Source organism: Macrotis lagotis, chromosome 1 (genome assembly GCF_037893015.1).
Source record: "Macrotis lagotis isolate mMagLag1 chromosome 1, bilby.v1.9.chrom.fasta, whole genome shotgun sequence".
NCBI classification, from domain to species: Eukaryota; Metazoa; Chordata; class Mammalia; order Peramelemorphia; family Peramelidae; genus Macrotis; species Macrotis lagotis.
In genome coordinates, this window is record NC_133658.1 from 120279335 (window position 1) to 120306225 (window position 26891).

At 35.6% G+C, this 26891-nt stretch overlaps 1 protein-coding gene across 8 annotated transcripts in view; it reads right to left on the reverse strand.

Annotated features, from left to right (window-relative positions):
* The window catches only part of WDPCP (WD repeat containing planar cell polarity effector), a 416945-nt gene that overhangs the window by 23337 nt on the left and 366717 nt on the right, over window positions 1–26891 (reverse strand). For all 8 annotated transcript variants that reach the window (XR_012472515.1, XM_074207107.1, XM_074207120.1 and 5 more), the window contains one exon: window positions 7409–7571. Coding sequence is in view for 7 of the 8 variants with exons in the window: in XM_074207107.1 (XP_074063208.1) it covers window positions 7409–7571 (163 nt within the window). In the remaining variant the exon portion in view is untranslated. The remainder of the gene's footprint in view (window positions 1–7408; window positions 7572–26891) is intronic.

A 26891-nucleotide genomic window follows, 5' to 3' on the forward strand; every position in this document is an offset into this window, starting at 1 on the left:
TCCCTACATAATTTCATTTAAAAGGCAGCTACTACAGATTTGATTACCTCCATTTTTGGATAAGAAAATTGAGTTTCAAAGATGGTCACAGGGTTATTGGGCAGCTAGATGGCACAGTGGATAGAGCACCAGTCTTGGAATAATGACAATCTGAGTTCAAATCCAGTCTCAGACACTTAATAGCTGTGTGACCCTGGGCACCTCACTTAACCCTGATTGCCATCTTGCATTCAGAGCCATCTTCAATCCCCCCCCACAATTCACAGCTGACCACTGGATCCAGATGGCTTTTGGAGGAGAAAGTGAGGTTTTACACAGTATCCTCTCACTCAAATCCAATTCATGTTCAGGTCATGGCACCACCTCCCTGATGTCATGGTCTTCAAGAATGAAGGACTAACAACAAACTATCAAAGAAAGAATTAAAGCTGTGGTCTTTTCTGACTCCAGGTCCAATTCAGGTAGTCTATATATTAAATACTTATTACTTTTTACAACCTCTATGTAATGGAATATTGATAGTAGCTTTTTTTCTGGTGGGGTGGAGCTGGAGATTGAGGGGATGTCCAACCTTTGGGGGATACCCACAAATTGTGATATGGGATTGAGATGAAATACTGTTCTGTTCTGTTATGGGAAATGTTGAATAGAATACTCTCAGTTAAAAAAACTTACATGAGCAGATACAAAGGGAAATGTAACAAAATAACAGTACTATTACAGGTTGATCATCTGTGAATGACCCACCTTTTCTCAGTAATACAGTGATGCAAGAGAACTCTGAAGCACTAAAGATAAAGAATGCTATCCATTCCAAAGGCAGAGCTGATGATGTCTGAATACAGATGGAAGAATTTTTTTCCACTTTATTTTTCTTGAGGTTTCTCTTATTTTCGGTAGGGGAAGGGGTTATGTTTACTTTTTTTTTTGGCAAGGCAATGGGGTTAAATGGCTTGCCCAAGGCCACACAGCTAGGTAATTATTAAGTGTCTGAGGCTGGATTTGAACTCAGGTACTCCCGACTCCAGGACAGTGCTCTATCCACTTCACCACCCAGCCACTCCTATTATATGTTCACTTTTACAACATGATTATTGAAGTAATGTTTTTCATGAAAACACATTTTTAACCTATACCAAGTAATTTGCTTTCTCAATGGGGGGGGAGTGGGGTGGGAGAAGGTAGAGATTTAGAACTCAAAGTTTTGGAAGTATGCATCTATATGATGTATATATATATATGTATATATATATATGTATGTATAAAATCCTTACATACTTATTTCCTTATTGTCTCTTCCCAATAAATAGCATGTTCCTTTGTTGATAATCTCGAGTTTGTCTTTTAAGTGTATATATGTATATATCTGTCTACACACACACACACACACACCATGTATGTCTAAGAAAGAATCTGAAAGATAACAACATTTTGCAGATTTGACCTCACAGCCATGTCTCAGATTATTCCCATGGAGCTCAATTCCCTTTCACTGGGGAAGATTGCCCAACAATGGTCATTTTACTGATTGCAAGTAACAAATGTAGGTCAAAGTGTTTTGAAATCATGATATAATTTTAATATAATTTTAAGCTATAAGTCTTTAAGAGACTTCCAGGGATCATTCAGTGAAGTCATGTAATTTAGCATATTTCATAGGCTCAGACCTAAAAGAAATCAAGTAGCATGTATTTTAATAATTTTAATGACAGGGAATGAGGCCTTTAGCTTTGCTAATAGCTTTTGGAAATTATAACAATTCTTGAAATGTTTGATTTTTTTTTTTCTCCAACAGATACACTATTCCCAAGTTTGTATTTGTGTTTTGCTTTGATAAGCATTTGGCTCTTCCTAGAATTCATCTAAAATTATAATAAATAAAATTATATTAAAATTATAGTATATAAATTCTGTATATAATATAAACTAGTACATGGTATATAAATTCTGTCAACTCAGATTTTAGTTTTATACTACTAACAGTTTGTATAATGGCTACAACAATTATTATACAAATAATAGTTTGTATAAGAGCTAAAAAAATAATATGTTGTTCCTAGGACCATGCTAATGAGACTATTTCATATTATTAATTACTGAAAACCTGAGCAATACTTTAAGGATATGTGATTTTTGTCTCCAGTGATGAAGATGGCTACTCATCTGTTGATATATGGTCTACCTGACTTGCTATTGGCTGAAAAAAATTCCATCTCCCAGCCAAGCTTTTGGTGATGAACCTATTAAATGAGTTTGGAGAGACATTAAACAAGAAGACTAAGGGAAGACATGAATGATATTTTCAAACATTTGAAAGGCTGTCATATGCAAGAGGGATTAGGCTTGTTCTGTTTTGCCCCAAAGGGCAGGACCAATGGGTGGAAGATGCAAAGAGGCCCCTTTAGACTGGATGTCAGGAAAAAACTTTCTAACAATCAGAGTGATCCTAAAGTGGAATGTGTTGCCTGAGGAGGGAATGAGTTTCCCCTTTCACCTGAGGTCTTCCAGCAAAGGCTTGAGAAACGATGAGTCTGGCATGTACTAAGAGGGTGGGAGGCTGTGGAGGTCCCTTCCCAGCTCTGAAATGTGGTGATGCTGTCATCCTTGGCCCTGCCCCCTTCTCAGGGTGGCTGGGAGGTGAAGGAAGAGTTTCCCATGGAAAGAGCCCCATGCCTCTCAACTGCTCCATTCATGGAATCTACTTCTACTTAACATTAAATCATGCACAGGAGCAGAGCCTTGCTGGTCCTCTGACCACAAGCTGTGGCTGACCTAGCTCCAAGTTTTTTGGTTTGGAAGGAGTTGCAGCAGCTTGATCTTTGCATTTCTGGAAGGCATCTTGAAGGACACTGAACCCAGAGCTCACAGAGGGAAATGTTATACATGGTTTGGGTCAAAATCTTCTGCCAGTGCTGCTGTATCTTAGTGGGCTTTGCAGGGAACAGTGGAAAGAACCCTGATCCTGGACCTGCAGATGGGTGTGTGAACGCTGGTTAACCAGGGTTTGAGGCATATCACTTCACCTTGTGAGGTGGAGGGGTGCCCCAGCTACCTTACCTGGAAAATGATGTGGATAATTCTTGCCCTGTATGTTTTAACACGGTTATGGTGTCACATGTAAAGCACTATAGAAATGGGAAAGCTACCAATGCTGTCAAAGACAGACATGACTGCTGGGGCTCTATGGATGAGGTCTGGTCTCTGACACTTCCTTACCAACTGGGTGACACTGGGCAACTTTACCCCTCAGTCTCAATTTCCTCATTTGCACTTCCCTCTGAAGGATCAGAGGGAGATAACGAAGTGCTTTGCAAAACATTGTGCTATGTCAATGTGAATTATTACTGTTATTAAAATGTAATTCCATTTCTATGTTGTTTACAACCATGTCAAATTTCCCTCTTTCACTTTTCTCTTTCTGTTCTTTTTTCTTCCTTTTCTGTCTTTTTGTTCTGTTTCTTATTTTCTTTCTTTTCTCTCTCTCCTCCTCCTCCTCCTCCCTTCCTTTTCTTCCTTTTCTTCTCTTTTCCTGTCTTTTCCTATCCTTCCTTTCTCTCTAGCTCTCCTCTTTTTGTCTTTCTTTCATCTTAGTCTTTGGATTTTGTGGCCAATCAGTCTACAGAATGGGAAAAAAGTACTATCTAAGCATTTGTCTTGTATATATGTATACTTCTGTTAAATTTTTGACAGCTGACTGAAATTTCTTCCTCTGTGTAGTTCTCAGGTTTTATGTTCTTTCTTGTATTTTGATTCTTTTGGGGGTGGGTAGGGTGGACCTGACAGATTTCATTGGTCTAGTGAACTCACTGTGAAGAAACTTCCTCTAACAAAGCAAGTCAGCACCTGTTTTAAAACTTAAAGCCTTACAGAGCTGCCAGGGGACTGAGAGGTTAGGTGAAATTGCTTAGGGTCTTCCAGTCATTATTCATCAGAGATGGGATCTGAATTCAGGTCTTGATTCCAAGGCCAGCTTCCTCTGAATTAAGAAGCTCTGTCTCAGTCTTTTATGTAATATTTTACAAATGAACTTTTTATTGATTAGAAAAATAGGAGAATTAGAAAAATGAGAATATATATGTTATATAGAGATTCATAAATATAGCATTCTATGCACACATTTTTTCACAAGTACTTTCATACTATTATCAAATTGGCAGCATTATCTTCTCATGACTCTACCCAGCTTGGCTATTATACATTTTTGATCACATTTTTCTTTCACGATCATCTAAGCTATTACATTCAGTAGGCATTATCTTAAATTTCAAATCTTACTATTGGCTGCAGTGAGAAAGTTGCCGCTTAATCCTTAGTCTTCTAAAATAGTAATTACTGAGTCACATTATAACATGATCAAACATGATATTAACATAATTCAAAATTAACAGTGTAAACTGAATAATTAGGATAATCTAATGATCTTTAGGACTTAGAATTGAAATGAACGAGAGCAAAATGTATCACAACAATCAATTTCAATTTGTCTTGTGTCATCGTTTTATCTGAATATTTTTTCCCCTCATCCTTCCTTTTCCCATATTGTCCCTATTCTAACCACTACATCTTCTAGTCATAGGAAAATTATCATCACACTCAGACATGATGATATATATAATCTTGGTAAACTTATGCTTAACTATTAGTCATATTAAAACAGCCAAAACAGAATGACAGAATGCTTGGATTACAACCCTGAGGTAATCCTCAACTCCTCACTCTTTCACCTTACATATCAAATTGGTTTTCAAAACTTGTCATTTCTATTTCCCCAACATCTCTCTGTTTTGTCCTATTTTCTCCTCTCACATAGCCAGAATCCCAGTTAAGACTCTCACCAGATCTCTCCTGGACTCTTGCAATAATAGTCTATGAACCACTCTTCTGGGTTCAATTCTCTCCCTACTCCCAGTAGCTGATTTTTCTTAAGTGTGGCTCTGACAGTGTCATCTCTCTTCTCAATGAGCACTGGTCATTCCTGCTTTCCTCCAAGATCAAGCAGAGTGATACCTCATTATTTGTCATTAATTCATTTAGGACCTCTTGATGAGTGACAAAACTAATGAACAGGGAATGAATTTTTTTTCCATAAGAAATAATGTAAAGAGAAATTAATGAAAGTTCCCAGAATTTTCCCATTTTACTGGACTAATATTAAGTAATGACGTGCTTAATTAAGTAATATAGTGCTTAAGGCATGTAAGTAAGAAATGAAGTAAAGAAGAGCCTATGTATCATAGTTAAAAAAATTATCTGGGGGAGGGTAGGAGTACCTGCCCTGGAGTCAGTAGGACCTGAGTTCAAATCCAGCCCCAGATAGTTAATAATTAACTAGCTGTGTGACCTTGTTCAAGCCACTTACCCCACTGCCTTGCCAAAAAAACCCAAACCTTAAAAAAATAAACTTGGAGGGGAGTCTTTGACTAAATCAGAAATAATTGCTATTTATATTCTCTCTGAACCAATCTAGACTCAAATAATGAGCAAATGGGCTTAGCCTGGGCTTCTGCATTATTCATGAGCTACCACAAAAATGAGGGTTGGCCTCTGTTTTATCAAGATAGGCACAGAGTGACAAGTGACACTTTTGACATGTGACAAAGCATATTTTCTCTGGCAGGGCAACTGTCACAAGTCCTAGCAAGTGCGAGGAGTCTTGAGTAAGTGCATAGTGCTGAAAAATTTTTTCTCATTAAAATATGATGAGTTATGAAGTCCATGAATATTAAGGTACCACTGTATAAAATAATTTTTTTGGAATATAAATGTCTTTCAAACACAGCTATTTTCCAACCTTTCCAGTCTACTTAACATTTATCTGCACTATGGTCTAGCTCCATGGGCCTACTTGTAGCGATTTGAACATGCCACTTCTCCCATCGGTATGCCTTTGCACTGATCATTCCCCAATGAATTGAATGTTCTGACCCCTCACCTCTGTCTTTGAGTTCTCCTAGTTTCCTCCAAAATTAAGGTCAGGCTCCATCTTATGCAGGAAGCTTTCTTTCAGAGGGCTTCGGTGTCATACTCTCTGAGATGACCTTTCATCTAGTCTGTATATATTTTATATGTTATTGTTTATTTGTTTCAGTAGTGTTTGACTATGACACTATTTGGGGTTTTCATGGTAAAGATAGTAGAATGATTTGTCATTTCTTCTTCTAGATCATTTTATATGTACTTAGCTGTTAACATGTTATCTTCTCCATTACTATGTGAGTTCCTTAGTGGTAGTTCTTTCTTGATTGGTCAATAAGAGGTCCCAGCCCAACCCCTCAGTTGCTTGGTGTTTTGGTCCTGATGGCTCAGAGTGAATGTAAATGGCAACTGTTTTTGCTTTGGCCAGAATCTATTAGGGTCTTTCCCTCTCAGATTGATTATTTTTTTGTCTAGGTAAAAGAGACCATTCTTTGCTTCATTTCTTACCTAGCTTTAATCACTGAATGGATATTGCCTCAGTTAAACTGAGACCTGAGTAAGACCCTAGCTTATAAAAGCCAATGTCTTCCATTGATTCCAGGGCCATCTTCAACAGCACTGATCTATGTCTTACCACTGGACCCAGATGGCCCAGGGGAGAAAGTGAGGATGTTGACTTTGCATACAGCTCTCCCTCACTTAAATCCAGTTCACTAGAATGTCTTGGCATCCTCTTCCTGAGATCAGAGTTCTCTTAGAGAATGAAAGACAACAACAACAATAGCAATAAAACAACTTTCTTTGAATCCCTAGTATAGAGCCTGGGACATTTAATGCTTGTTGTCTGGCTGGCTGAATAGTTATTTTAAATCAGAAGTTCTTAACCTGGAGCTCATAAGTCCCTAAAGATTTCATGGGGAGGAGAGTTAGGTGGTGCAGTGGATAGAGTACCCCGCCTTGGAGTCGGGAGGACAGGAGGACAGGAGTTCAAATCCCACCTCAGACACTTGACTCTTACTCTTAGCTGTGTGACTTTGGGCAAGTCATTTATTATGGCCTCACATCCAGGGCTATTTCCAGTCATCCAGATTCCTATCTGGCCACTGGACCCAGATGGCTCCAGAGGAGAAAGTGAGACTGGTGACTTAGCACAGCAACCCCTCACTCAAATTCAGTTCATGTGCTTGTCATGGCATCACCTCCATGATGCTGTGGTTTTCTTCTAAAATAAAGGATAAAACATCATTATCATCATCATCATCATGATTATTAAAGGTTCCACGAACTTGGGTGGGAAAAATGCCATCTTTATTTTCATTGGTCTCTGACTGAAATTTAGCATTTCTTTCAATTGCTTAATGTCATTATTCTGTGAAAAAGGTCCACAGGTTTTACCAGATTTCAAAGAGTCCCGTGATACAAAAATAGTTATGAACCTTTGCTTTAGATGCTTTCAATAATAGAAACATACCAATCATGTCCCATTTCTCACCTGTTTGAAGAGTGAGTCAATGCTGCTTTTTCTGAGATATGTCTGTAACTTGAACCAGAGGGAGGAAGACTATCTGGAAACATTTCTTCACCTTGAGGTGCTAAAGACAGGCCAACAAAAGCTTCATTCAACGTGTCTCCTCCATCCAATGGCCCCAGGAATTCTGTTACATGATGTTAAAGGAAAAAAATATAATCCATCAGGGCTTTTAATTTCAACAATTGTCAATTTGCTGTGAATGCATTAGAAATCTTGAATCACCAGTACTCTTTTGTCTTGACTTTCATTATTTTCAGGCTTAATTTAGCATAGTTTGCTATTTGCATATTTCAATTATTTCAAAAAGAAATTCTTAATGTTTAAAATTGTGGACAAATTTCCAGAATTTATTTCTTTGTTGAAGAAATGTTTTCCAGTCAGCCATCTGCCCAAGAATTTTATTCTATGTAAATACTGCAACTGACTAAATTTATCAATGGTTAGAGAAGCTCCATGTAACCAATATACTCTAAAAACATTATAAAATATTTGCTCTGTCTTAATTTCAGTTAATTAATATTTCAGATATACCAAAAGCATTAAGTTTTAGAAATTTATAACACTCTACATTTAAGTATTTAGTAGTATATATAATAATTATAATATGGCTAACTTGGAAAAAATTGTTAAAAGCTATTAAATATTTTTTATTACAGATTTTATTTATTTTGAGTTTTACAATATTTCCCCTAATCTTACTCCCTCCCCCTAACAGAAGGCAATGTGCCAGTCTTTACAGTGCTTCCATGGTATACATTGATCCAAATTGAATGTGATGAGAGAGAAATCATATCCTTAAAGAAGAAACATAAAGTATAAGTGATAGCAAGATCAGACAATAAGATATCATTTCTCCTCCCCTAAATTTAAGGTAATAGTCCTTGGTCTTTGTTCAAACTCCACAGTTCTTTCTCTGGATACAGATGGTATTCTCCATTGCAGACAGCCCCAAATTGTCCCTGATTGCTGCACTGATGGAATGAGTGAGTCCATCAAGGTTGATCATCACTCCCATGTTACTTTTAGGGTGTACAATGTTTTTCTGGTTCTTCTCATTTCACTCAGCATCAGTTCACGCATATCCCTCCAGGCTTCCCTGAATTCCCATCCCTCTTGGTTTCTAATAGAACAATAGTGTTCCATGACATACATACCACAGTTTGCAAAGCCATTCCCCAACTGAAGGATTGATTAGTTGATTTCCAATTCTTTGCCACTACAAACAAGGCTGCTATGAATATTTTTGTACAAGTGATGTTTTTACCCTTTTTTATCATCTCTTCAGGGTATAGACCCAGTAGTGGTATTGCTGGATCAAAGAAATCAAAGGTTATGCTCATTTTTGTTGCCTTTTGGGCATAATTCCAAATTTCTCTCCAGAAAGGTTGGATGAGTTCACAGCTTCACCAACAATGTAATAGTGTCCCAGATTTCCCACAACCCTTCCAATAATGATCATTATCCTTTCTGGTCATATTGGCCAGTCTGAGAGGTGTGAGGTGGTACCTCAGAGAAACTTTGATTTGCATTTCTCTAATAATTAATGATTTAGAGCAATTTTTCATATGACTATGGATTGCGTTGATCTCCTCATCTGTAAATTGCATTTGCATATCCTTTGACTATTCCTCAATTGGGGAATGGCTTTTTAAAAAAAAATTGACCCAGTTCTCTGTGTATTTTAGAAATGAGTCCTTTGTCAGAAACATTAGTTGTAAAGGCTGTTTCCCAGTTTACTACATTTCTTTTGATCTTGGTTACAGTGGTTTTGTCTGTGCAAAGGCTTTTTAATTTAATGTAATCAAAATCATCTAGTTTGTTTTTAGTGATGTTCTCTATCTCTTCCTTAGTCATAAACTTCTCCCCTTTTCATAGATCTGACAGGGAAACTACTCCTTGATCTTCTAGTTTGCTTATTGTTTTTTATGTCTAAATCCTGTATCCATTTTGATCTTATCTTGGTATAGAGTGTGAGGTGTTGGTCTAATTTTTAACTTCCAATTTTCCCAGCAGTTTTTACTGAAGAGAGAGTTTTTATCCCAATAGCTGGACTTTTTGGGTTTATCAAACAGCAGGTTACTATAATCGTCTCCTGCTTTTGCACCTAGTCTATTCCACTGGTCCACCACTCTGTTTCTTAGCCAATACCAAAGTTTTGATAACTGATGCTTTATAATACAATTTTAGATCAGGTAGGGCTAAGTCACCTACTTTTTTTCATTAAATCTCTGGAAATTCTTGACTTTTTATTTCTTCATATGAATTTACTTACAACTTTTTCTAACTCATTAAAGTAATTTTTTGGAATTTTAATTGGTAGGGCACTAAACAGGTAGTTTAGTTTTGGTAGAACTGCCATTTTTATTATATTAGCTCGACCTATCCATGAGCAGTTGATGTTTGCCCAGTTATTTAAATCTGATTTAATTTGTGTGAGAAGTGTTTTATAATTGTTTTCAAAAAGTTTCTAAGTTTGCCTTGGCAAATAGACTCCCAGGTATTTTATATTGCCTGAGGTTACTTTGAATGGGATTTCTCTTTCTAGAAAAGCTATAAGGGGGCAGCTAGGTGGTGCAGTGGATAGAGCACCAGCCTTGGAGTCAGGAGGACCTGAGTTCAAATCTGACCTCAGACACTTAATAATTATCTAGCCGTGTGGCCTTGGGCAAGCCACTTAACCCCATTGCTTTGAAAAATATAAAAGCTATTAAATATTTGTCTCATTTGGGATGAGGATGTGAAAAATAGAAAAGCAATATATTTAAAAAATAAATTAAGGTTGCAGTGTATGAATTTTTAAAAAATTTGTTTTTTCAAATATAGATAAGAACAAGATGTTTGAATTTTCTTTCTTCCTTTCCCCATAAACTCTGCCCTACCCTTCTTATCTTGTAGGGAAATATATTGAGTAACCATACAAATTATGAATATTAGAAAGGTCATGATTCTACAATAAATTCTGAGAAAGAGATATTCAGTATACAAGTTAAGCATAAAAGTTTTCTCCAAAGAAATTTAGGGCTTTTAAAAAATCCAATTCAGTAGGTAGATATTATTATTATTTTTGTTTTATTTTTGTAATGATTCTGTCTACAAAAATGTACAGAAGCATAAATGAAAAAAGCATGATTGCCATCAAGAGTTTTGTTGTATGAGCACTGGAACTGTGCAGACAGTATTATTATTAAAGTTCAAAACTATGAACACAGTAATTCTAGAGTTTTTTGGGGGAAGAAATTGGTCCACTTGTTTATTTCCATAACCTATGATTGTAAATATATCAGGATGGAATTTCCATGACTGTTTCATGCTGAAATTCACCTACCTACCCCGCCAAGTTGGATCTGATTCTTCCAATTGTGTATATTATTAATAATAATATATTCATGTAGTGAGTACATTAAGGTTTGTACAATGGTTTCTTTAAAACAAACTGGTACAGAATATAAAGTTTTATTATTTCCCACCAAATTTTTATTATGAGTTAGCCAGGGATAGATAGCAAACTTTCCTTCTCTCAAGGTAACCCAGTCAAGAAAGACTAGCAGGGATTATTTGCAGAAGCCACATAATTGTAGTTGTTTTGACCCAAAGGAGTCAGGCAGGTTATTATCTGAAAAATGAGGTGTTTTGATAAGATGACCTAAAAGTTACTTTTAGGATGCTATGATTCTTCTGTTTAGGGAATTCCTAGTGAGACTACAATCCCTCAAACACAGAAACATTTGTAATTTGGAGGCTTAGTTGCCTATGGCATTGAAAGGTTTAGTAACTTATTTGCCCAAAGTTACATAAATAGTATGTGTCAGAAGCAAGATGTGATTAAGATTCTTAACCTGGCTGGTGTTCTATCTACTCCTCCATTTCTCCTCTTATTTAGATTCTCACAATTCACTTAATTTTGACATCTTAATAAACATAACAAAAAAACCCTTACTAACTCAATGGCAAATATATAAGAACCAAAATGTAGTCCAGTTTATTTTGTTATATATTGTCAGATGGCTAATAAAATGAACAGTTGGAGATCAGGAATTATAAAAATAGGTTCAAATCCATAGAAAATATTTTTTTGGATAAATATTTCTAATGATTTTGGTTTCATAATAAATGGATACTGCTACCATACAGCTTTTCCTTCTCTATTTCTCCTTCCAGGCTGCCCAGAATCCATTTGGGCTGGTAAACAACTCAGAGATGAGATGGGCTCCCATTTCCTTATCATTGCATCTCAAGATATCTTGTCTCTCTGCAGGGCAGATGATCACCTGATGTACCAATGTAACCTAAGGAACCTGGTCTTGGTTATCCATCCCAATGCATCCTTGGGACTTCTATGACATTCCATTCATCCTGTGGCTAAACTCACTTTATTTTTTTTTTATGTTTTTGGTTTTTGCAAGGTAATGGGGTTAAGTGCTTTGCCCAAGGGCACACAGCTAGGTGATTATGAAGTGTCTGAGGCCAGATATGAACTCAGGTACTCCTGACTCCAGGGCTGGTGCTCTATCCACTGCGCCACCTAGCTGCCCCGCTAAACTCATTTTTAATGGTTTTTCACCCAATTAGGACATGAGCTTGAGAGCAGGATCTATTCCACTTCCTCATTTTGTATTCCTAGTGTTTAAGACATTGATTAGGTGCATCATAAATGTTTTTTTATCCATTCATTCATGATCATTTGATCATAGACCATAGATTTAAATCTAAAAAGATCCTTTGAAATCATTCTGGTCCAACCCCTAAGTTACAAATGAAGAAAACACCCAGAGAGTTGGCAGAGATGACAAATGCTTCATCTAAGATCATGAAAATTATAGAATGGCAGAACTAGAGTTTGAGCCAAGTTGGTCTTCAGACTGCATATTCAATATTCTTTCAACCACAGCATGAATAAACCAAACAGAAGAAAGCATGCTCTTCTTTAAATCAATTTTGCTTTTTTAAAATATCACTTACACTTTCTACTGTATCTTCCCCTTTTCTTCCTTATAATAATAAGTAAAAGAAAATGGATGAAAAGCAAGTACAGTAAAACTAAACACTACATTGGAAAAATATATTATCTGTAGTGATTCATACCCATTCTTCTCCATCTTTGCAAGGAAGGAAGGAAACATTGCTTATGTTTTCTTTGGGGCCAAACTTAGTTAAGATTTTGGGGTTAAGCTTAGTTAGGATTTCATCACATCTGGTTTCGGTTGTCGTGTTTTTATTTTCTTTCCTTGTATATTGCTGTCATCATCTTGAAAATTGTTTTCCTCATTTTGCTTTACATGAGTTTATATAAATATTCCCATTCTCTGAAATCTTTAGTCACCATTTTTTAGAGCACAGTAATATTATGTTATATTCATGCACCATAGAATATTCTGACATTCCCTAATCATTGGTCATTCACTATTTTCAATTCTTTGCTACCACTAAAATGCTTCTATAATTAAAACTGGTAAAGTGAATGGAAGGCCTTTCTTAATAACATTGCTTTTTTCTCTCTTACTATTATGCATAATTTAAAATTATAACTTTAAAAATAGAAAATGTCACGAAGACTTTTATATTTATCAAACAAAATCATTTGTTTGGACAGCTATTTCTTAAGACATACAATATGAAGCATAGTCAAAAAAGAATGCAATTCTTTCCAACAAGAAGCTTACAGGCTCAGAGAGATGATGACAAATGTAAAGGAAGGTATTAAGGAAAAATTTGAGGAGGATGAGATTATTTTCAATTTGGTGGTAGAGATCAGGTAATTTATAGAGAAGTGGTATCTGAGCTGTGCTACCTAAGCCATAAAGATTCCTCAAAAGGAAACACAAAACAATATGTGAATGTGTTAAGTGAATGAAACAACCCCCAGATTGGTGAGGGTTTTAGCTATCCTCATTTAAGCATTTATATCTTATTCTGTGGGCAATGAAGGTATCTGAGCATCTAACCATGATATGATTAGACTTATCATTAAGAAAATTTTAATTTGTCCACTCTAGCATGGATATCTTAGAGAGGGAAATGATATAGAGACACAAATTAGGAGGCTATCATAATGGTAGAGGCAAGAAGTGATGAGGATCTGACTTAGGATGGTGGAAATATATGAATGGAGAGAAAACAGACCTCTGCTTCCTGAGGTTAGGTGTCTTGTATCTCTGAAAGTCAGAGTGACAGAACAAAACACAGGGCCTGCTGACTTGGAGCCTATGGATCTGGGTTGCTCTGGTCCAAGCTTTGCTTTGTTGCTATGATTATTTCAAGAATTCCATTCAAGGCTTTCTAACTTCCTCAGTTGTTTGCCTGTGTGGACTATAACTTTGTAGGAAGCCCCCTTTTCTGATACCTGTATGTTTCTTGGTGATTTGTCAGTTCTGAGTAAAAGAAGGGCCTCCCATTGGACTTCTTGATCACTATTTGGTCTGGTAAAATTTTAGATTTTGCTGGAGTTGGTATGGGAGAGCTAGGGGGGGTAGGCTTTTTAAGTATCCATCTTGACTAGAGATTCTGGTTATCTAGTTTGAGGAATCTTCCACATAGAAAAGACAACCAAAATCATGGGTGTATCAAAACTCATCAAGGTTAAGAATGGAACAGAAAGAGATAGTCCGGAATGGAAAGTGGATTGATAACCACACTTATGGAGTAGGGAACAGCTGAACCAGCAAAGGATACCATTTAAAATTTTTTATGACCTGGTCTTTTCAAAACTTTTTATTCCTCTGTGTCCTTTTTGTTTTAGAATTACTGATTTACTTGCTGTTCCCTAAATATGACACTTATTTCCCATCTCCATGATTTTATCCTGGCTGTGTCTTAAAGCCTGGAATGCTCTACCTCCTCCCCTCCAACTCTGAGTTTCCCTCATCTCCTTCAAGGAATAGCTCAAAGGTTTATTGACTAACTGACTGGTCTCTCCAACTGCTAATGCCTTCCCCTCTCAGACTGTCCTCTATCTTCACTCTATATCTCTTCTATATTCCTAGTTATTTGCATATTATCTCCCTCACCAGAGTTCAATCTTCTTGAGGAAAGGGATTGTGTTTTTGTCTTTTCTGTGTGTCCCCACTATGCCTGACACCAACACTTGATAGATTCTTATTAACTTGATAAGTGGGAGAACCAACTGGCAAAGAACATTATTATGGAAACCAAAGGAGAAATTACCCAGGAGGATAATTGCTGCAGAAATGAAATGTCAAATAAGATCTAAGAAAAAAATCATTGGATTTGTTAGTTAAGACATCATAGGTAATTTTAGAGAGAATGGTTTTCAGTATAATGGTAGAAGCTGGAAATCAGATTCCAAGGGATTGAGTGAGTAGGTTGTAAGAAAGTTGAGACATTAGGTATAGGCAACTCTCTTCCTAGAAGCTGAGCAGTGAAGGGGAAGAGAAAAAACCCCACAGGATATTAGCTTGAGGGGATAACACTGGTAAGGGAAATATATTTTTTTTCAGTTAGGTGAGACATGAACATTTTTGTGGCTAGAAATGAAGGAACCATTGGAGAAGAGATGGAATGGATGATTGATGGAGCAAGACCCTAGAGGAGAGAGGAAAGTTTGGCAGCAAAGATTCTAGTAGAGGGTTGGCTCCTTAGCAAAGAGCAGGATTATTTCATCTTTTTAGACTGGTTTTCCTTTTACATGTCTGATGGCTTCTTCTCAGTTTCCTTTACTGCACTTATGTTGTTCCTCCGGTCACTAGTGTTCCCAAGGTTCTTTACTTGATCTTCTCTTCCTCCTTTATACTCAGTCATATCATCAGTTCCCCAAACTTCAATTAGGTTCTCCATTAAAATGACTCTCAGGGCAGCTAGGTGGTGCAGTGGATAGAGCACTGGCCCTGGAATCAGGAGGACCTGAGTTCAAATCCAGCCTCAGACACTTAATAATTATCTAGCTGTATGGTCTTGGGCAAGCCACTTAACCCCATTGCCTTGCAAAAACTAAACTAAACTAAACTAAAGTAAAATTACTCTCAGATGAAGAACATATTAATCCTTCATTTTTCTCTGTATTATTGAGTATCTTGGACATTTCTACCTAGATGTGTTTGTATCTCCCTAGCACCTAGCACAATGCCTAGCACATAATTAATATTTAATAAATGTTTATTGACTATTGACTACGTCTTTTAAGCCTTTAAACCTCAACTGTCCAAACAATTCATTATTTCTCCCCATTATTTCTTGATAACTTTTAAAAAATTTCTGTCAAGATCACTACCATCCTTCCAATAACCCAGGGCTCCCAAATCAGAATCATTCTTAATGTCCCCCCCCCACCATTCTTTATTGAAAATACCCTCCTAAGGGGCGGCTAAGTGGGTAGTGGATAAAGCACCGGCCTTGGAGTCAGGAGTACCTGGGTTCAAATCTGGTCTCAGACACTTAATAATTACCTAGCTGTGTGGCCTTGGGCAAGCCACTTAACTTAAAAAAAAAAAAAACAAAAGAAAGAAAATACCCTCCCAACATTTGTCCTATCTACCCTCTTCTCTTCACTTAGAAGGTTCCTTCTATAGGTCAGACTCTCAATAGTTCCTTGTTGTAGTTCAGTCATATCTGTTTCTACAGAACCCCATTTGGGGTTTTCTTGGCAAGATAATGGAATTATGTACCATTTCCTTTTCCAGCTTATTTTACAGATGAGGAAATTGAGGCAAACAGAGTTAAATGACTTACCCAGGGGTACAGTTAAGTGTCTGAGGTCAGATTTATAATCAGCAAAATGATTCTTCCTATTCACTCTACTATCTCCTGTTTCTATAACTTTGCAAAGCTATTCTTCCAGTTCCTTACCCTTGGAATATTCAGCTGGTGGCAAGGCTCAAATCTGGTGCTACTTCTATGTCCTACATAATGCCTTTCCTCAACTTTCAACTGCTCTAATTATTTTGTATTTACTTTGTATATGTTTTTCTGTTTATATGTTGTTTCTTTGTTCCATTTTTATCTTTTTAACCCTAGAACCTAATGTAGCAGGTAATATTAATATTATAGTAATTACAGCAATATATAAAACAATTTTCATATATATTAATATTTTAGCAATATTTATCAATATCTACCATATTCCAGGTACTGCTTTAAATATGGATTATACAAAGAGAGGCATGCCAGTTTGTCCTTGATTTTAAGAAGTTCATAATCTATTAGTGGAGACAATGTGAAAATAGCCATGTATGAACTAGATTATATGTATATGTATCGATTTCATACGTATGTATACATATACTATAAACATAGATATATAGGTGTATATAAACACACACATGCACACACACATGTATATATATATATATATGTATATGTAGGATAAATTGGTGATAATCAAGGTGTCTTGAACCCAGCAGGCACTTAATACTTGAATTGAATTGGGAATAGTTAGAGATACTAAGCTGTAGAAAGGGAGATGTGAGAAACAAAAATTAGATATTCTCATTTTCTAAGTAAATTAGAAAGTGAGGAAAACTCATAGAGAGATGTTATAAAGGTTTAAAAAGCTTTAAAATAGCTGTTGCAGAAAATGTGATAGGGGTCAACAAGATATAAATAAAAGTATTGCCCTGTAGCAGAGAGGACTTAATTGAGGCTAGATAAAAATGGCTTTGTATTAGACACAGGATTTTGTGACTTCATACAGTTATGCTCTGTTATTTGGAAGTAGAAGAGAGAAGGCAGTTGGTGGAAGCTATCCATGGTTGAATATTAGTAGAGTAGGAATCTTAGATCAAGATTGAAGAGAATATGAATGATGGGTCAGGGATACAGGGAGGAGTAATGGAGGGGCCAGAGATTACAATGAGAATAAAAAAGCTGGTTCCATTGGAATGAGGCAATTGGAGATGATTATAGAGGGAATTTTCAGAATTCAGGATGTTGGTGGTGGAAAAATTTTGCATGAAGACCTTCCCTGAAGGAGGGTATGGTAGATGAGATAGAAGTCCTGGGATTTGAGAATATTGATTAATGGAAAGGTCAGGGTGATTGAAGAATCAAATAAATACAAAAATTCCATGATTAACCAAGTTTTGTTGAATGTTACATTGTGACCAAACTGGTCTTCCAAGAACTGGACTCTGAATAGAAAAAAAACCTTTGAGGATAATGGCAGTGTTTGACTAGAAGCTATGTGCATAAGTCACTTAAGAAGGTTGGAGGAAATCCTGATTTTTGGTAGTAAGAGTGACAGAGGCAGAGAATTATGACTACTGAGTGAGAACTTCAAAAGAGAAGTAGTTGGATTATGGTAACAGATGAATGGTCTGCAGGAGAGAAAAGATCATTCTAACTTCCTGCCACTATACTAGTCGGGGGGACAGGATTTTTTATTTAAGGATTTACTGTTGCATGAAGAACACCATATTATATGCTAGGGGAGATGTAAACCTAAGATAAGATAATATCACTGCCTTTACAAAGTTAGTATCTAGTAAGGGGACATGAAATATAACAAAGTTAACTATTCACAAAGAAAACGAGATAATAGATTTAAAGGTGGAAAGTACAACCTCTCCTTTTATAGGTGAGGAAACTGAAGCCCAAAGAAATTAAAAGATTTATCCAAGGTCACATTTACAGTGGGAAATAGCAGAACCAGGATTAGAGTCAGGTCCTCTAACTCCCAATCCAGTATGCTTTGAACTATAGTTTTTAGTATGTAAAATCAAAGATCAAGATATAAAATTAAACATTAAGTGAAACTGTGGTAGATTTCTGTGAACAAGTATAATAGAGAATCCCTATTAATAAATAAGTCTAAAATTTTTTAATGCTTTAAGACTTTCAATTACCGTTATACACTAACCAATGCATAGATGAGAGATGTTCTCTTTCTTTTCATTACAGCATTAAACATGATTTTAAATGACAATAAAAAGTTTCAAACAAGTCTTTTTCAGAAAAGGACAACATCCCATGAATCATATCACTAGTAAAATGAGATTGATTCTCCTCCTGAGTCTCATCTGCTTGAATATAATAGAATGGGGTAAAAAAGTGATATGAGTTCTATTCTGCTTGAACATAATAGAACGGGGAAAAAAGTGGTAACATTTCTTTCCTATTGTGTTCACTTAGTTCCAAGAATATCTGTATTTTATGTATTCTATCCAGAGTTTAACACAGGGTAAAGGGAATGTGGTTCAGAGGATGTTGTAGTTACAAAGAGGTTTCCAAACCACAGTTACATTATATTTGCCATCTAGGTAGAGAAAATATTTGTGAATTCTTTTATATTTACAGAACTGTGTAGTGATTTCCTCAATGCAGCAATTATGGAAACAATAACTGACATTTTTATAGCACTTTAAAGTCTGCAAAGTAATTTTCATGCTTCTCATTTGAACCTCATGACAACCCTGTGAAGCAAGTACTACAGGTATTATCTTCTCTTTAACGTTTGACAAAACTGAGGCTGCCTTGCCCATCATTATCAGGAAACATCAGAGGTGGAATCTGAACCCAGGTCTTCAGACCACAGGCCTACCATTTTATTTGCTAAATCATTTTCTGAACATCAAATTTATAATCTGTCAAGCTGAAGGATACACACACACACACACACACACACACACACACACACACACATACACAAATATCATGGTTAAGCACAGACCTTCAGGGAGAGGAGCTCTCACTGCCACAGAGTGTGTAACTTAATTGATTAATTGATTTAACATCTTTAAAGCCTGTAGTACCCTAGGTACTATGTTAAGCCATAAGTATATCAAGACAAAAACGGAAGTCTCTGCTAGGAACTAGGTGATTCAAGGCTGTTCTCATGCTGTCTGAGGCCATGAATTTCTGGACCAGGAGTTTCCAGCACCAGCCTGGACTATTTTGGTGAATATAAAACTTTTAAAAGAAAATCTATAAAGTGTCTTCATGATAGTAATTCTGAAAATGTTTTGTATAGAAATCAATCAGGAGAATATTTGAATGCGAATGAACAGAATTTTATTAAGAATCATTATAATAATTTATATAACCTTTACTATGTTCTAAGCATGATGATAGGTGCTTTAAAATAATCATCTCATTTGAAATTATAGCTTTAAAATAATATTAGAACAGTGTCATCTGCTTGTCTATGGGAATACTGCAGAGGGAACAGCCTCTATTAATTTGTTCTTTCTCATTTTCTGAAGTCATGCCCTTGGGAATTACCTAAAGTTCATAATGTACAGAGTCTCCCTTCTCTTCTCCTACTAGAGGTTGGTTCACTGCCCTGTTTTTCCATGCTTCCTAAATGTGATTTAGTGAAAAGTACACTGAATTTGGAGTTTGAAGAAACAGAGTAGCCCAGATTCTACTACTTGTCAGCCAGGTGATGCTTAAACAGTTGACTTGATCTCTTTCCATATCAGTTTCCTTATCTATATTATGGGACTAATAAAATTTTTTACTACTTGTCCCTACAAGACTGTTAGGAGGAAAGTTCTTCACAAACTGTAAAGTGCTATACATAAAAGTGAGCTAATAATAGTGGGAAGTTTCTGTCCTTTAAGACAGGTATTAATTAATAATGAATAAAGGAAATGCTAGGCATTTGAGTGTTTTTAATTTGGATTACATGATTGTTTCATTTTTGTCATTTTAAATGGAAATTTAAAAAAGTGGAGCTTCTGAAGCATGATATCATAGTAAATAGATGAAAAAATTGACTTTTTTTTATCCATTTGATACTAAATAGTTTGATTTATTTGTGACTATCTGATTTATCTCCCCCCACCCCCGACTGTTATTTCTCAAGAACTTATTTTAGGTCAGGAGCATAAATACTCCTTACTTTTTAATCTTAGTGTATACATGGACATCATATTATAAGGCAGTTAACTTCAAAGTATTTTATACTTTCTTATCAGAATGATGCCCCCAACTAGACGGGGAGTGAGGAAGATGAGAGTTCACTTCTGACCTCTGACACTAACTGGGTGATCTTGGGAAAGTCATTCAACCTCAGTTTCCTCAGCTGTAATTGGGGCTCAATTTCCTTAACTGTAAAATGAGGATAAGATAAGTACCTAACTTGATGTGTTGTTGTAAGGATCAGATGAATGAGATATTTGTAAATGTTTAGCAAAGAGTCTGGTACATACTATGTGTTTAAAAGTTTATTCCTATTCCCCTTCCCTCTTATAAAGAAGAATTGCAACTCTAAACAAAAGTTATAGCTCATATTTACTCAGTTTGATCTACTGTTAAACATATAGTAGTTTACATAGCTCTACTGTTAAACATATAGAGGTTTACATAGATCATCTCAGTTGATTCTGACACTCCCTGTAGGAAAGATAGCCCTGGTGTTTTGATTTCTTATTTTTTGTAAATGAGGCTGAGCATTTAAGTAACTTGTCTGGGGTCACAGAGCAAGTAAGTGGCAGAAATACTCAGGACTTTAGTCTCTTCATCTAGAGATTTTAAAATCTAGGTTTGGGTATAAGAAGACAAAATGGAGCATTCTACATTAGTCATAAAGGAAAAGATGCAATTTTAACCTTCTGGGGTCACTTAAAAGTATAAAACAAGGCTGCAAGTCCAATGGTACAGTAGAAAGAGCATTAGTTCTTCACGGAGTCTAGAGTTCTGAATGTGAATCCTGTGGGTACTAACCAGACAAAAGTGGGAAAATAATTTTATTTTTTAAGAGTCTATTTCCTTATCTGTTAGATAGGACTAATAATAATATGAGAGAAGCACTTTGCAAAGTTTAGAGCACAACTTAAATGCAACTTCTTATAAAAAACACTTTAACTTTTCTTTGTAACTTCTTATCAATTTAACATGTTAAACACCCCAGGGACTATAAAAAAAAGAAATTGTCTCTGACTTCATGGAGCTTAAATTATTATAGAAAAGCCAACATACATATATAGAGTTGTGTATAAAACACATCATGGATACAAGGTAACTTTGGAAATGAGGAAGGTATTAGTTGTTAAGAAGACTGCAAATAGTCTCCTACAGAAGATGGTTCTAAAACTGGCTCTTGAAGGGAATTCAGGGATTTCTAGAGGTGGAGGTGATAAGAAATTACATTTGCTTCTTCCCCTCCTCTGCCTTAAGTATCAGTACGTTGGAAGGGCACAGAGATGGGGAGATGGAGTGTACTAAGCTAGGAACAACGAGAAAACTAGTTTGGTTGGATTGTAGAGTTTGTGGAGAGGAATAATATGCAATAAGGCTAGATGGGGCCAGGTGGTAAAGAGCCATTCAAATATCCAAAGAGCTGATATTTGATCAAAGAGGAAGCTTCTGTAATTTACTGAGTGTGTGTGTGTGTGTGTGTGTAGTAGTAGTAGTAGTAGTAGTAGTAGTAGTAGTAGTAGTAGTAGTAGTAGTAGTAGTAGTCAGGGAATGACACAGGCAGACCTGAATTTTAGGAAAAATTACTTTTGAGGCTACATTGAAGAATAATTCGAGTGGGGAGAGTTAAAGTAGTGAAATCAATTAGATCACTGTGATCAACCAGAAGAAAAGTAATATGGGCCTGAATGATGATGGTCATTGTGTGAATATAAAGAAGGGGATGTATGTTGTAGCTGTAGAGGAAGAAGAAAAAACTAGAATCCAAATGCAAGAAAAATTCCTTATAGATGTTGCCTTTCTATATATGTTTCTGCTTGCAAATGAGTTTGTGCTGATTGTTTCTAGCTCCAAAAAGCTGCAGTGTCTTAAATGAAGAGATCCACAATTACTATAGAGTTTGGTCTATCTGTTCATACAGTAAAAACAAACTAAAAAACAAGTTATGAAGAATGCCTATTGTTCAGACCATGATGTACTGTTAGATGTACTGTTAACTCGCAGAACTGGTTCATCAGTAGATATATTTTGAGCAGACTTTGCAAATGGACAATGAGCTGTCCCTAGAATTGAAAAGCAGAGCAAGTTGAATTGCCTTTAAGAAATTATGCAGTGCTTTAATGCCCCTAATTTTTTCCTGAAACAAAAAACATCTTTTTGATATTGATATACTTTTTTGATGTTGTCTGGTTCTGAGTCCTGAAATACTATAAGCTCTGAGGAATCCAGTTGTGGATTACTAAAGGACAATGGAGAGGCTACAACATCTTATCTGAAAAGAATTACTCAAGAGAACTAGTATAAAAATGTCAGTCAGAGAAATATATGATTAGTAAAGGACATGATCCGATAATAAAATTAGAAGAAGGGATAACACATGTAACAGACAGATCATGTACTCTACTGACAGCTATAAAATGTCAAAGGAATTGAAGGCCTGATACACAATGGAATATATATATATATAAATATATATACACATATATACATATGAATGACAATGAAATCTCTGAATCCAAAGCTGTAGGTATTTGATTTATTATACTTGTATAACTGTTTCCCAAAATGAATGTACTGATTCACAACTCCAGCAACAATGCACTAGTGTTCCTATATTTGTACAACCCCTCCATACATATCTTATCCATTCATAAGTATCAATGATCTCTATATTTTAGATACCCAATTTGTATCCAAGAAATCTGACACAAATATCATTTGACTGTTTCCCTATTCTGTAAATGTTATCTACAATCACAATTATCTTTTTATCTTTTGTAATTGCTTCTAGCTCTCCTAAATGATCAATTTTGGAGGGGATGTGGGAAAACTGTGACACTAATGCATTGTTGGTGGAGTTGTGAACTGATCCAACCTTTCTGGAGAACAATTTGGAACTATGCACAAACAGCAATAAAACTGCATAATAACTTTTGATTCAGCAATATCACTACTAGATCTGTATCCTAAAGAAATCACAAAAAGAGTAAAAAAATCCCACATCTACAAAAATATTTATAGAAGCTCTTTTTGAAGAGACAAAGAATTGGAAATCAAGGGGATATCCATCAATTGGGAAATGAATGAACAAACTGTGGTATATGTGATGGAGCACTATTGTTTTATAAGAAATCATGAGGGATCAGACTTCCAAATAGCTTGGAAAGACTTGTATGAACTGATGTTGAGTGAAGTGAGTAGAACCAGAAGAAGAATATTGTACACACGAACAGCAATATTTGTGATGGATCAACCATGATGGACTTATTCATTTCAGCAGTGCAATAATCAAAAAACAATCCTAAAAGGATTATAATAGAAACTGCTGTTCATACTAGAGAAGGAACTACAGAGTTTAAATGCAAACCAAAGCTTACTATCTTCAATTTATAAAAGTTATGTTATGTATTATGGTTTTTTCTCTCAAATTTTTTTCCTGTTTTGATTTGATTCTTTTTTAACAATATGATTAATATGGACATATGTTTAATATAGGCAAACATATAACCTCTATTAGATTGCTTTCTATCAGGGGCAGGGGGGAGGGAGGAAGTGGAATATAAAACTCAAAACTTACAAAAAGTGATTGTTGAAAATTATCATTGCATGTATTTGGAAAAAAAATATTTAATAAGAAAATAATAGGAAAAAAGAATGCTTCTTCTATCTGCAATTGCCTTCTAATTACTCTTCCTGACCCAAGTCTCTCCCATTCTAATTTATGCAACACTCAGTTGGAAAAGTGATTTTCCTAAAGTGCTGGTTTGATTATATCATTCCCGTAGTCAATAAAAAAAGGTCAACTCCCTATTACCTGTTTTTTTCCCCTACCTTTCTAGTTTTCTTACACTTTCCTTCCCTATAGGTACTTCAGAATTCAGGAAAATTAGTTATACTATTCCTTAAACACATACTCACTGTGTCGGGAATCTTTACTTTTCTCACATCTTAGGTTTTCTGAGCTTTATTTAAGTCTCAGGTAAAATTCCATCTTTTGTGGGAGGCCTTCTCCCTACCAGTCTAGTGCCTTCTCCTCTGAGATAACCTCCAATTAATGCTGGTTCATGCTTATGCCTCAACACTGCTGCAAGAATGCAGAGAATGCCAGATGTTTTAATAAATCTTACTCTGGAAATGACTTTTAATAGGTTAGAGTAGAAAGGACAGTGATGGGGGAAGAGAATGGGAAAAGAGGTCCTGAATATGTGACAATTTTCTTGTTACCAAATTATGTGTAGCCAGTGGTGATTGTTGGGATACCCCTGCAAATTGTGGGGGGGAAAGGATGTGAGTTTTATGATGACAGAGACTATTTTTTAGCTTTCTTTGAAGCCTCACTGATAAAAACTGTGCCTAAGCACTTTGTAAATGATTAATAAGTTAATAAATAATAAATAATAATATATTATAATAATTATAAAAGAATAAAATAAATAGAATAAATATACAACAAATATAAAAATATAAATATAATAAACAACTAAAATAGATATAATAAATTATACAAATGAAACATTTATATAACTCTTATAGAATGATGAAAAATGAAATAAGAACAATTTATATAATGACATTCCTATAAAAACCAACAATTTTGAAATCTGTAAGAACTATGATTAATATAACAACCATTCATGATTCAGGAGGACTAATGATGAAATAACTATCCATTACAAAGAGATGACAGATTTAGGGTTCAGAATAAGACATGTATATACATACTTGCATATGTTTCCTATAATTATTGAAGGAATTTGCTTCTCTTGACCATATGTATTTGTTACAAGAAATTTGTTTTTTCTTTTTTCTTTTTTATTGAGGTAGGAGTTGGCAGAGAGAGAAAAACAAATTTTGTAATTAAAAAAAGTGAAGGGGTTACACATGTGAAATGATGCATTTTGTTTCAGATAAGGTCCCTGTATTATTAGTTTTACTTAATGGTTTTGCTTTGTTAAAAGATACTTCTTATGAAGTGAGAATAATCTGCAAATCTATGCAATATAAAACAAAACACCAATACAGATAAGGAGAAAGTTTCATAATCAGAAAAAAAAGACTAGCTGAGTAAAAAATTTGAATTGCAAACAGATGCATCAAAAACACTTAGGAAAATGCATTTGAATAATCAGAAGGAGATAAATGAAAAATGAATGGATATTAATAAAATGCTTATTAAGTACTATGTATAAAAACATCATGCTAACTATTAGATATATGAATAGAAAATTGAGATAGTCCTTGCTCTCCAAGAGTTCACATTCTAATAAGGGAGGACAATACATATGGAAAGTTTCGGCAGCAATTCAGATGATCCTTAAGAAACAGGTACAAGGGGCGGCTAGGTGGCATAGTGGATAAAGCACTGCCCTTGGAGTCAGGAGTACCTGGGTTCAAATCCAGTCTCAGACACTTAATAATTACCTAGCTGTGTGGCCTTGGTCAAACCACTTAACCCCGTTTGCCTTGCAAAAACCTAAAAAAAAGAAAAGAAAAAAAGAAACAGGTACAAGTAGGGATAATGTATTTTACTAGAGGTAAAAGAGATAAGTGTCCCCTAATAATTCTAATTTCTTCAAAGGTCATAGAGAGTGCTATATAAAAAAAACAGAGATTGGTAATGGTCTTATTCTATTTTGATGCTATTAGAGGACAAAAATGTGAAGAGAAAGGAATACTTGAAAAAAAATGAGGAAGAGGGGGTGATGTTTTTGTTGTTCATTCAGTCTTATCTGACTTTTTGTGACCACAGCATGCCGGGCCCTTTTATCTTCCATGAAGTCTGTCCAGCTTATGTTTATTGCTTCCACAATACCATCTATCTAATCCTCTGCTGTCTCTTTTTCCTTGTGCCTTCCAGTTGGGGGTCATTTGCCAATATCTATCCTGAGACTCCTTGCTTTGGCACAGGTTGTTTCCCAGACCTAGACAACTCCTTCTACGACTTCAGTCGATAAAAAAGAATTTACGAGCACCAACTATGTGACAGGTTCTATGCTACACACTGGGGTAAAAGTAAAAATTAAAACATATTTCTATTCACAAGGGACTTCCACTTATGTGAACATTCCTAGAAACCTACAGAGTTCAGTTCAAGTGCCAGCTCCTATAGGAGTTCTTTTCTGAATTCCCCTCCAGTCCTGAAATTACTTTGTTTTATATATATATATATATATATTTTTTTTTTTTTCATTTACTTTTCTGTGTACATACTATCCCCTACTCCTCCCTTAGTTGAATATGCATTCCCTGGAGTGAGGAAATGTTTCATCTGTCTTTACCTCTCCAATTCCTGATATAACACCTTGTACATCATGATAAGCACTCAATATTATGTTAGTAAAATTAAATGACTGCTCATAAACCATGCCTTTAATAATCTGTTGTAGAAGTTTGCTCAGGATATGCTAAACTCACCAGCCTATATTTTGATGACTATCCTTTCCCTTTGGGAAAGTCAAGACATCCTTTCCACAGACAGCAGTTAATCTATCACATTTTTCAGTTCTTTCAGTTCTCTAGGATTTGATTTGTCTGGGACTTGACAAAGGTAAACACAGTAAAAGGCAGTTGGATGCCCTTTTGCTATTTCCCCATTAATATTGGCTTTCAACATCTTATTGACTCTGTTGGCTCCATC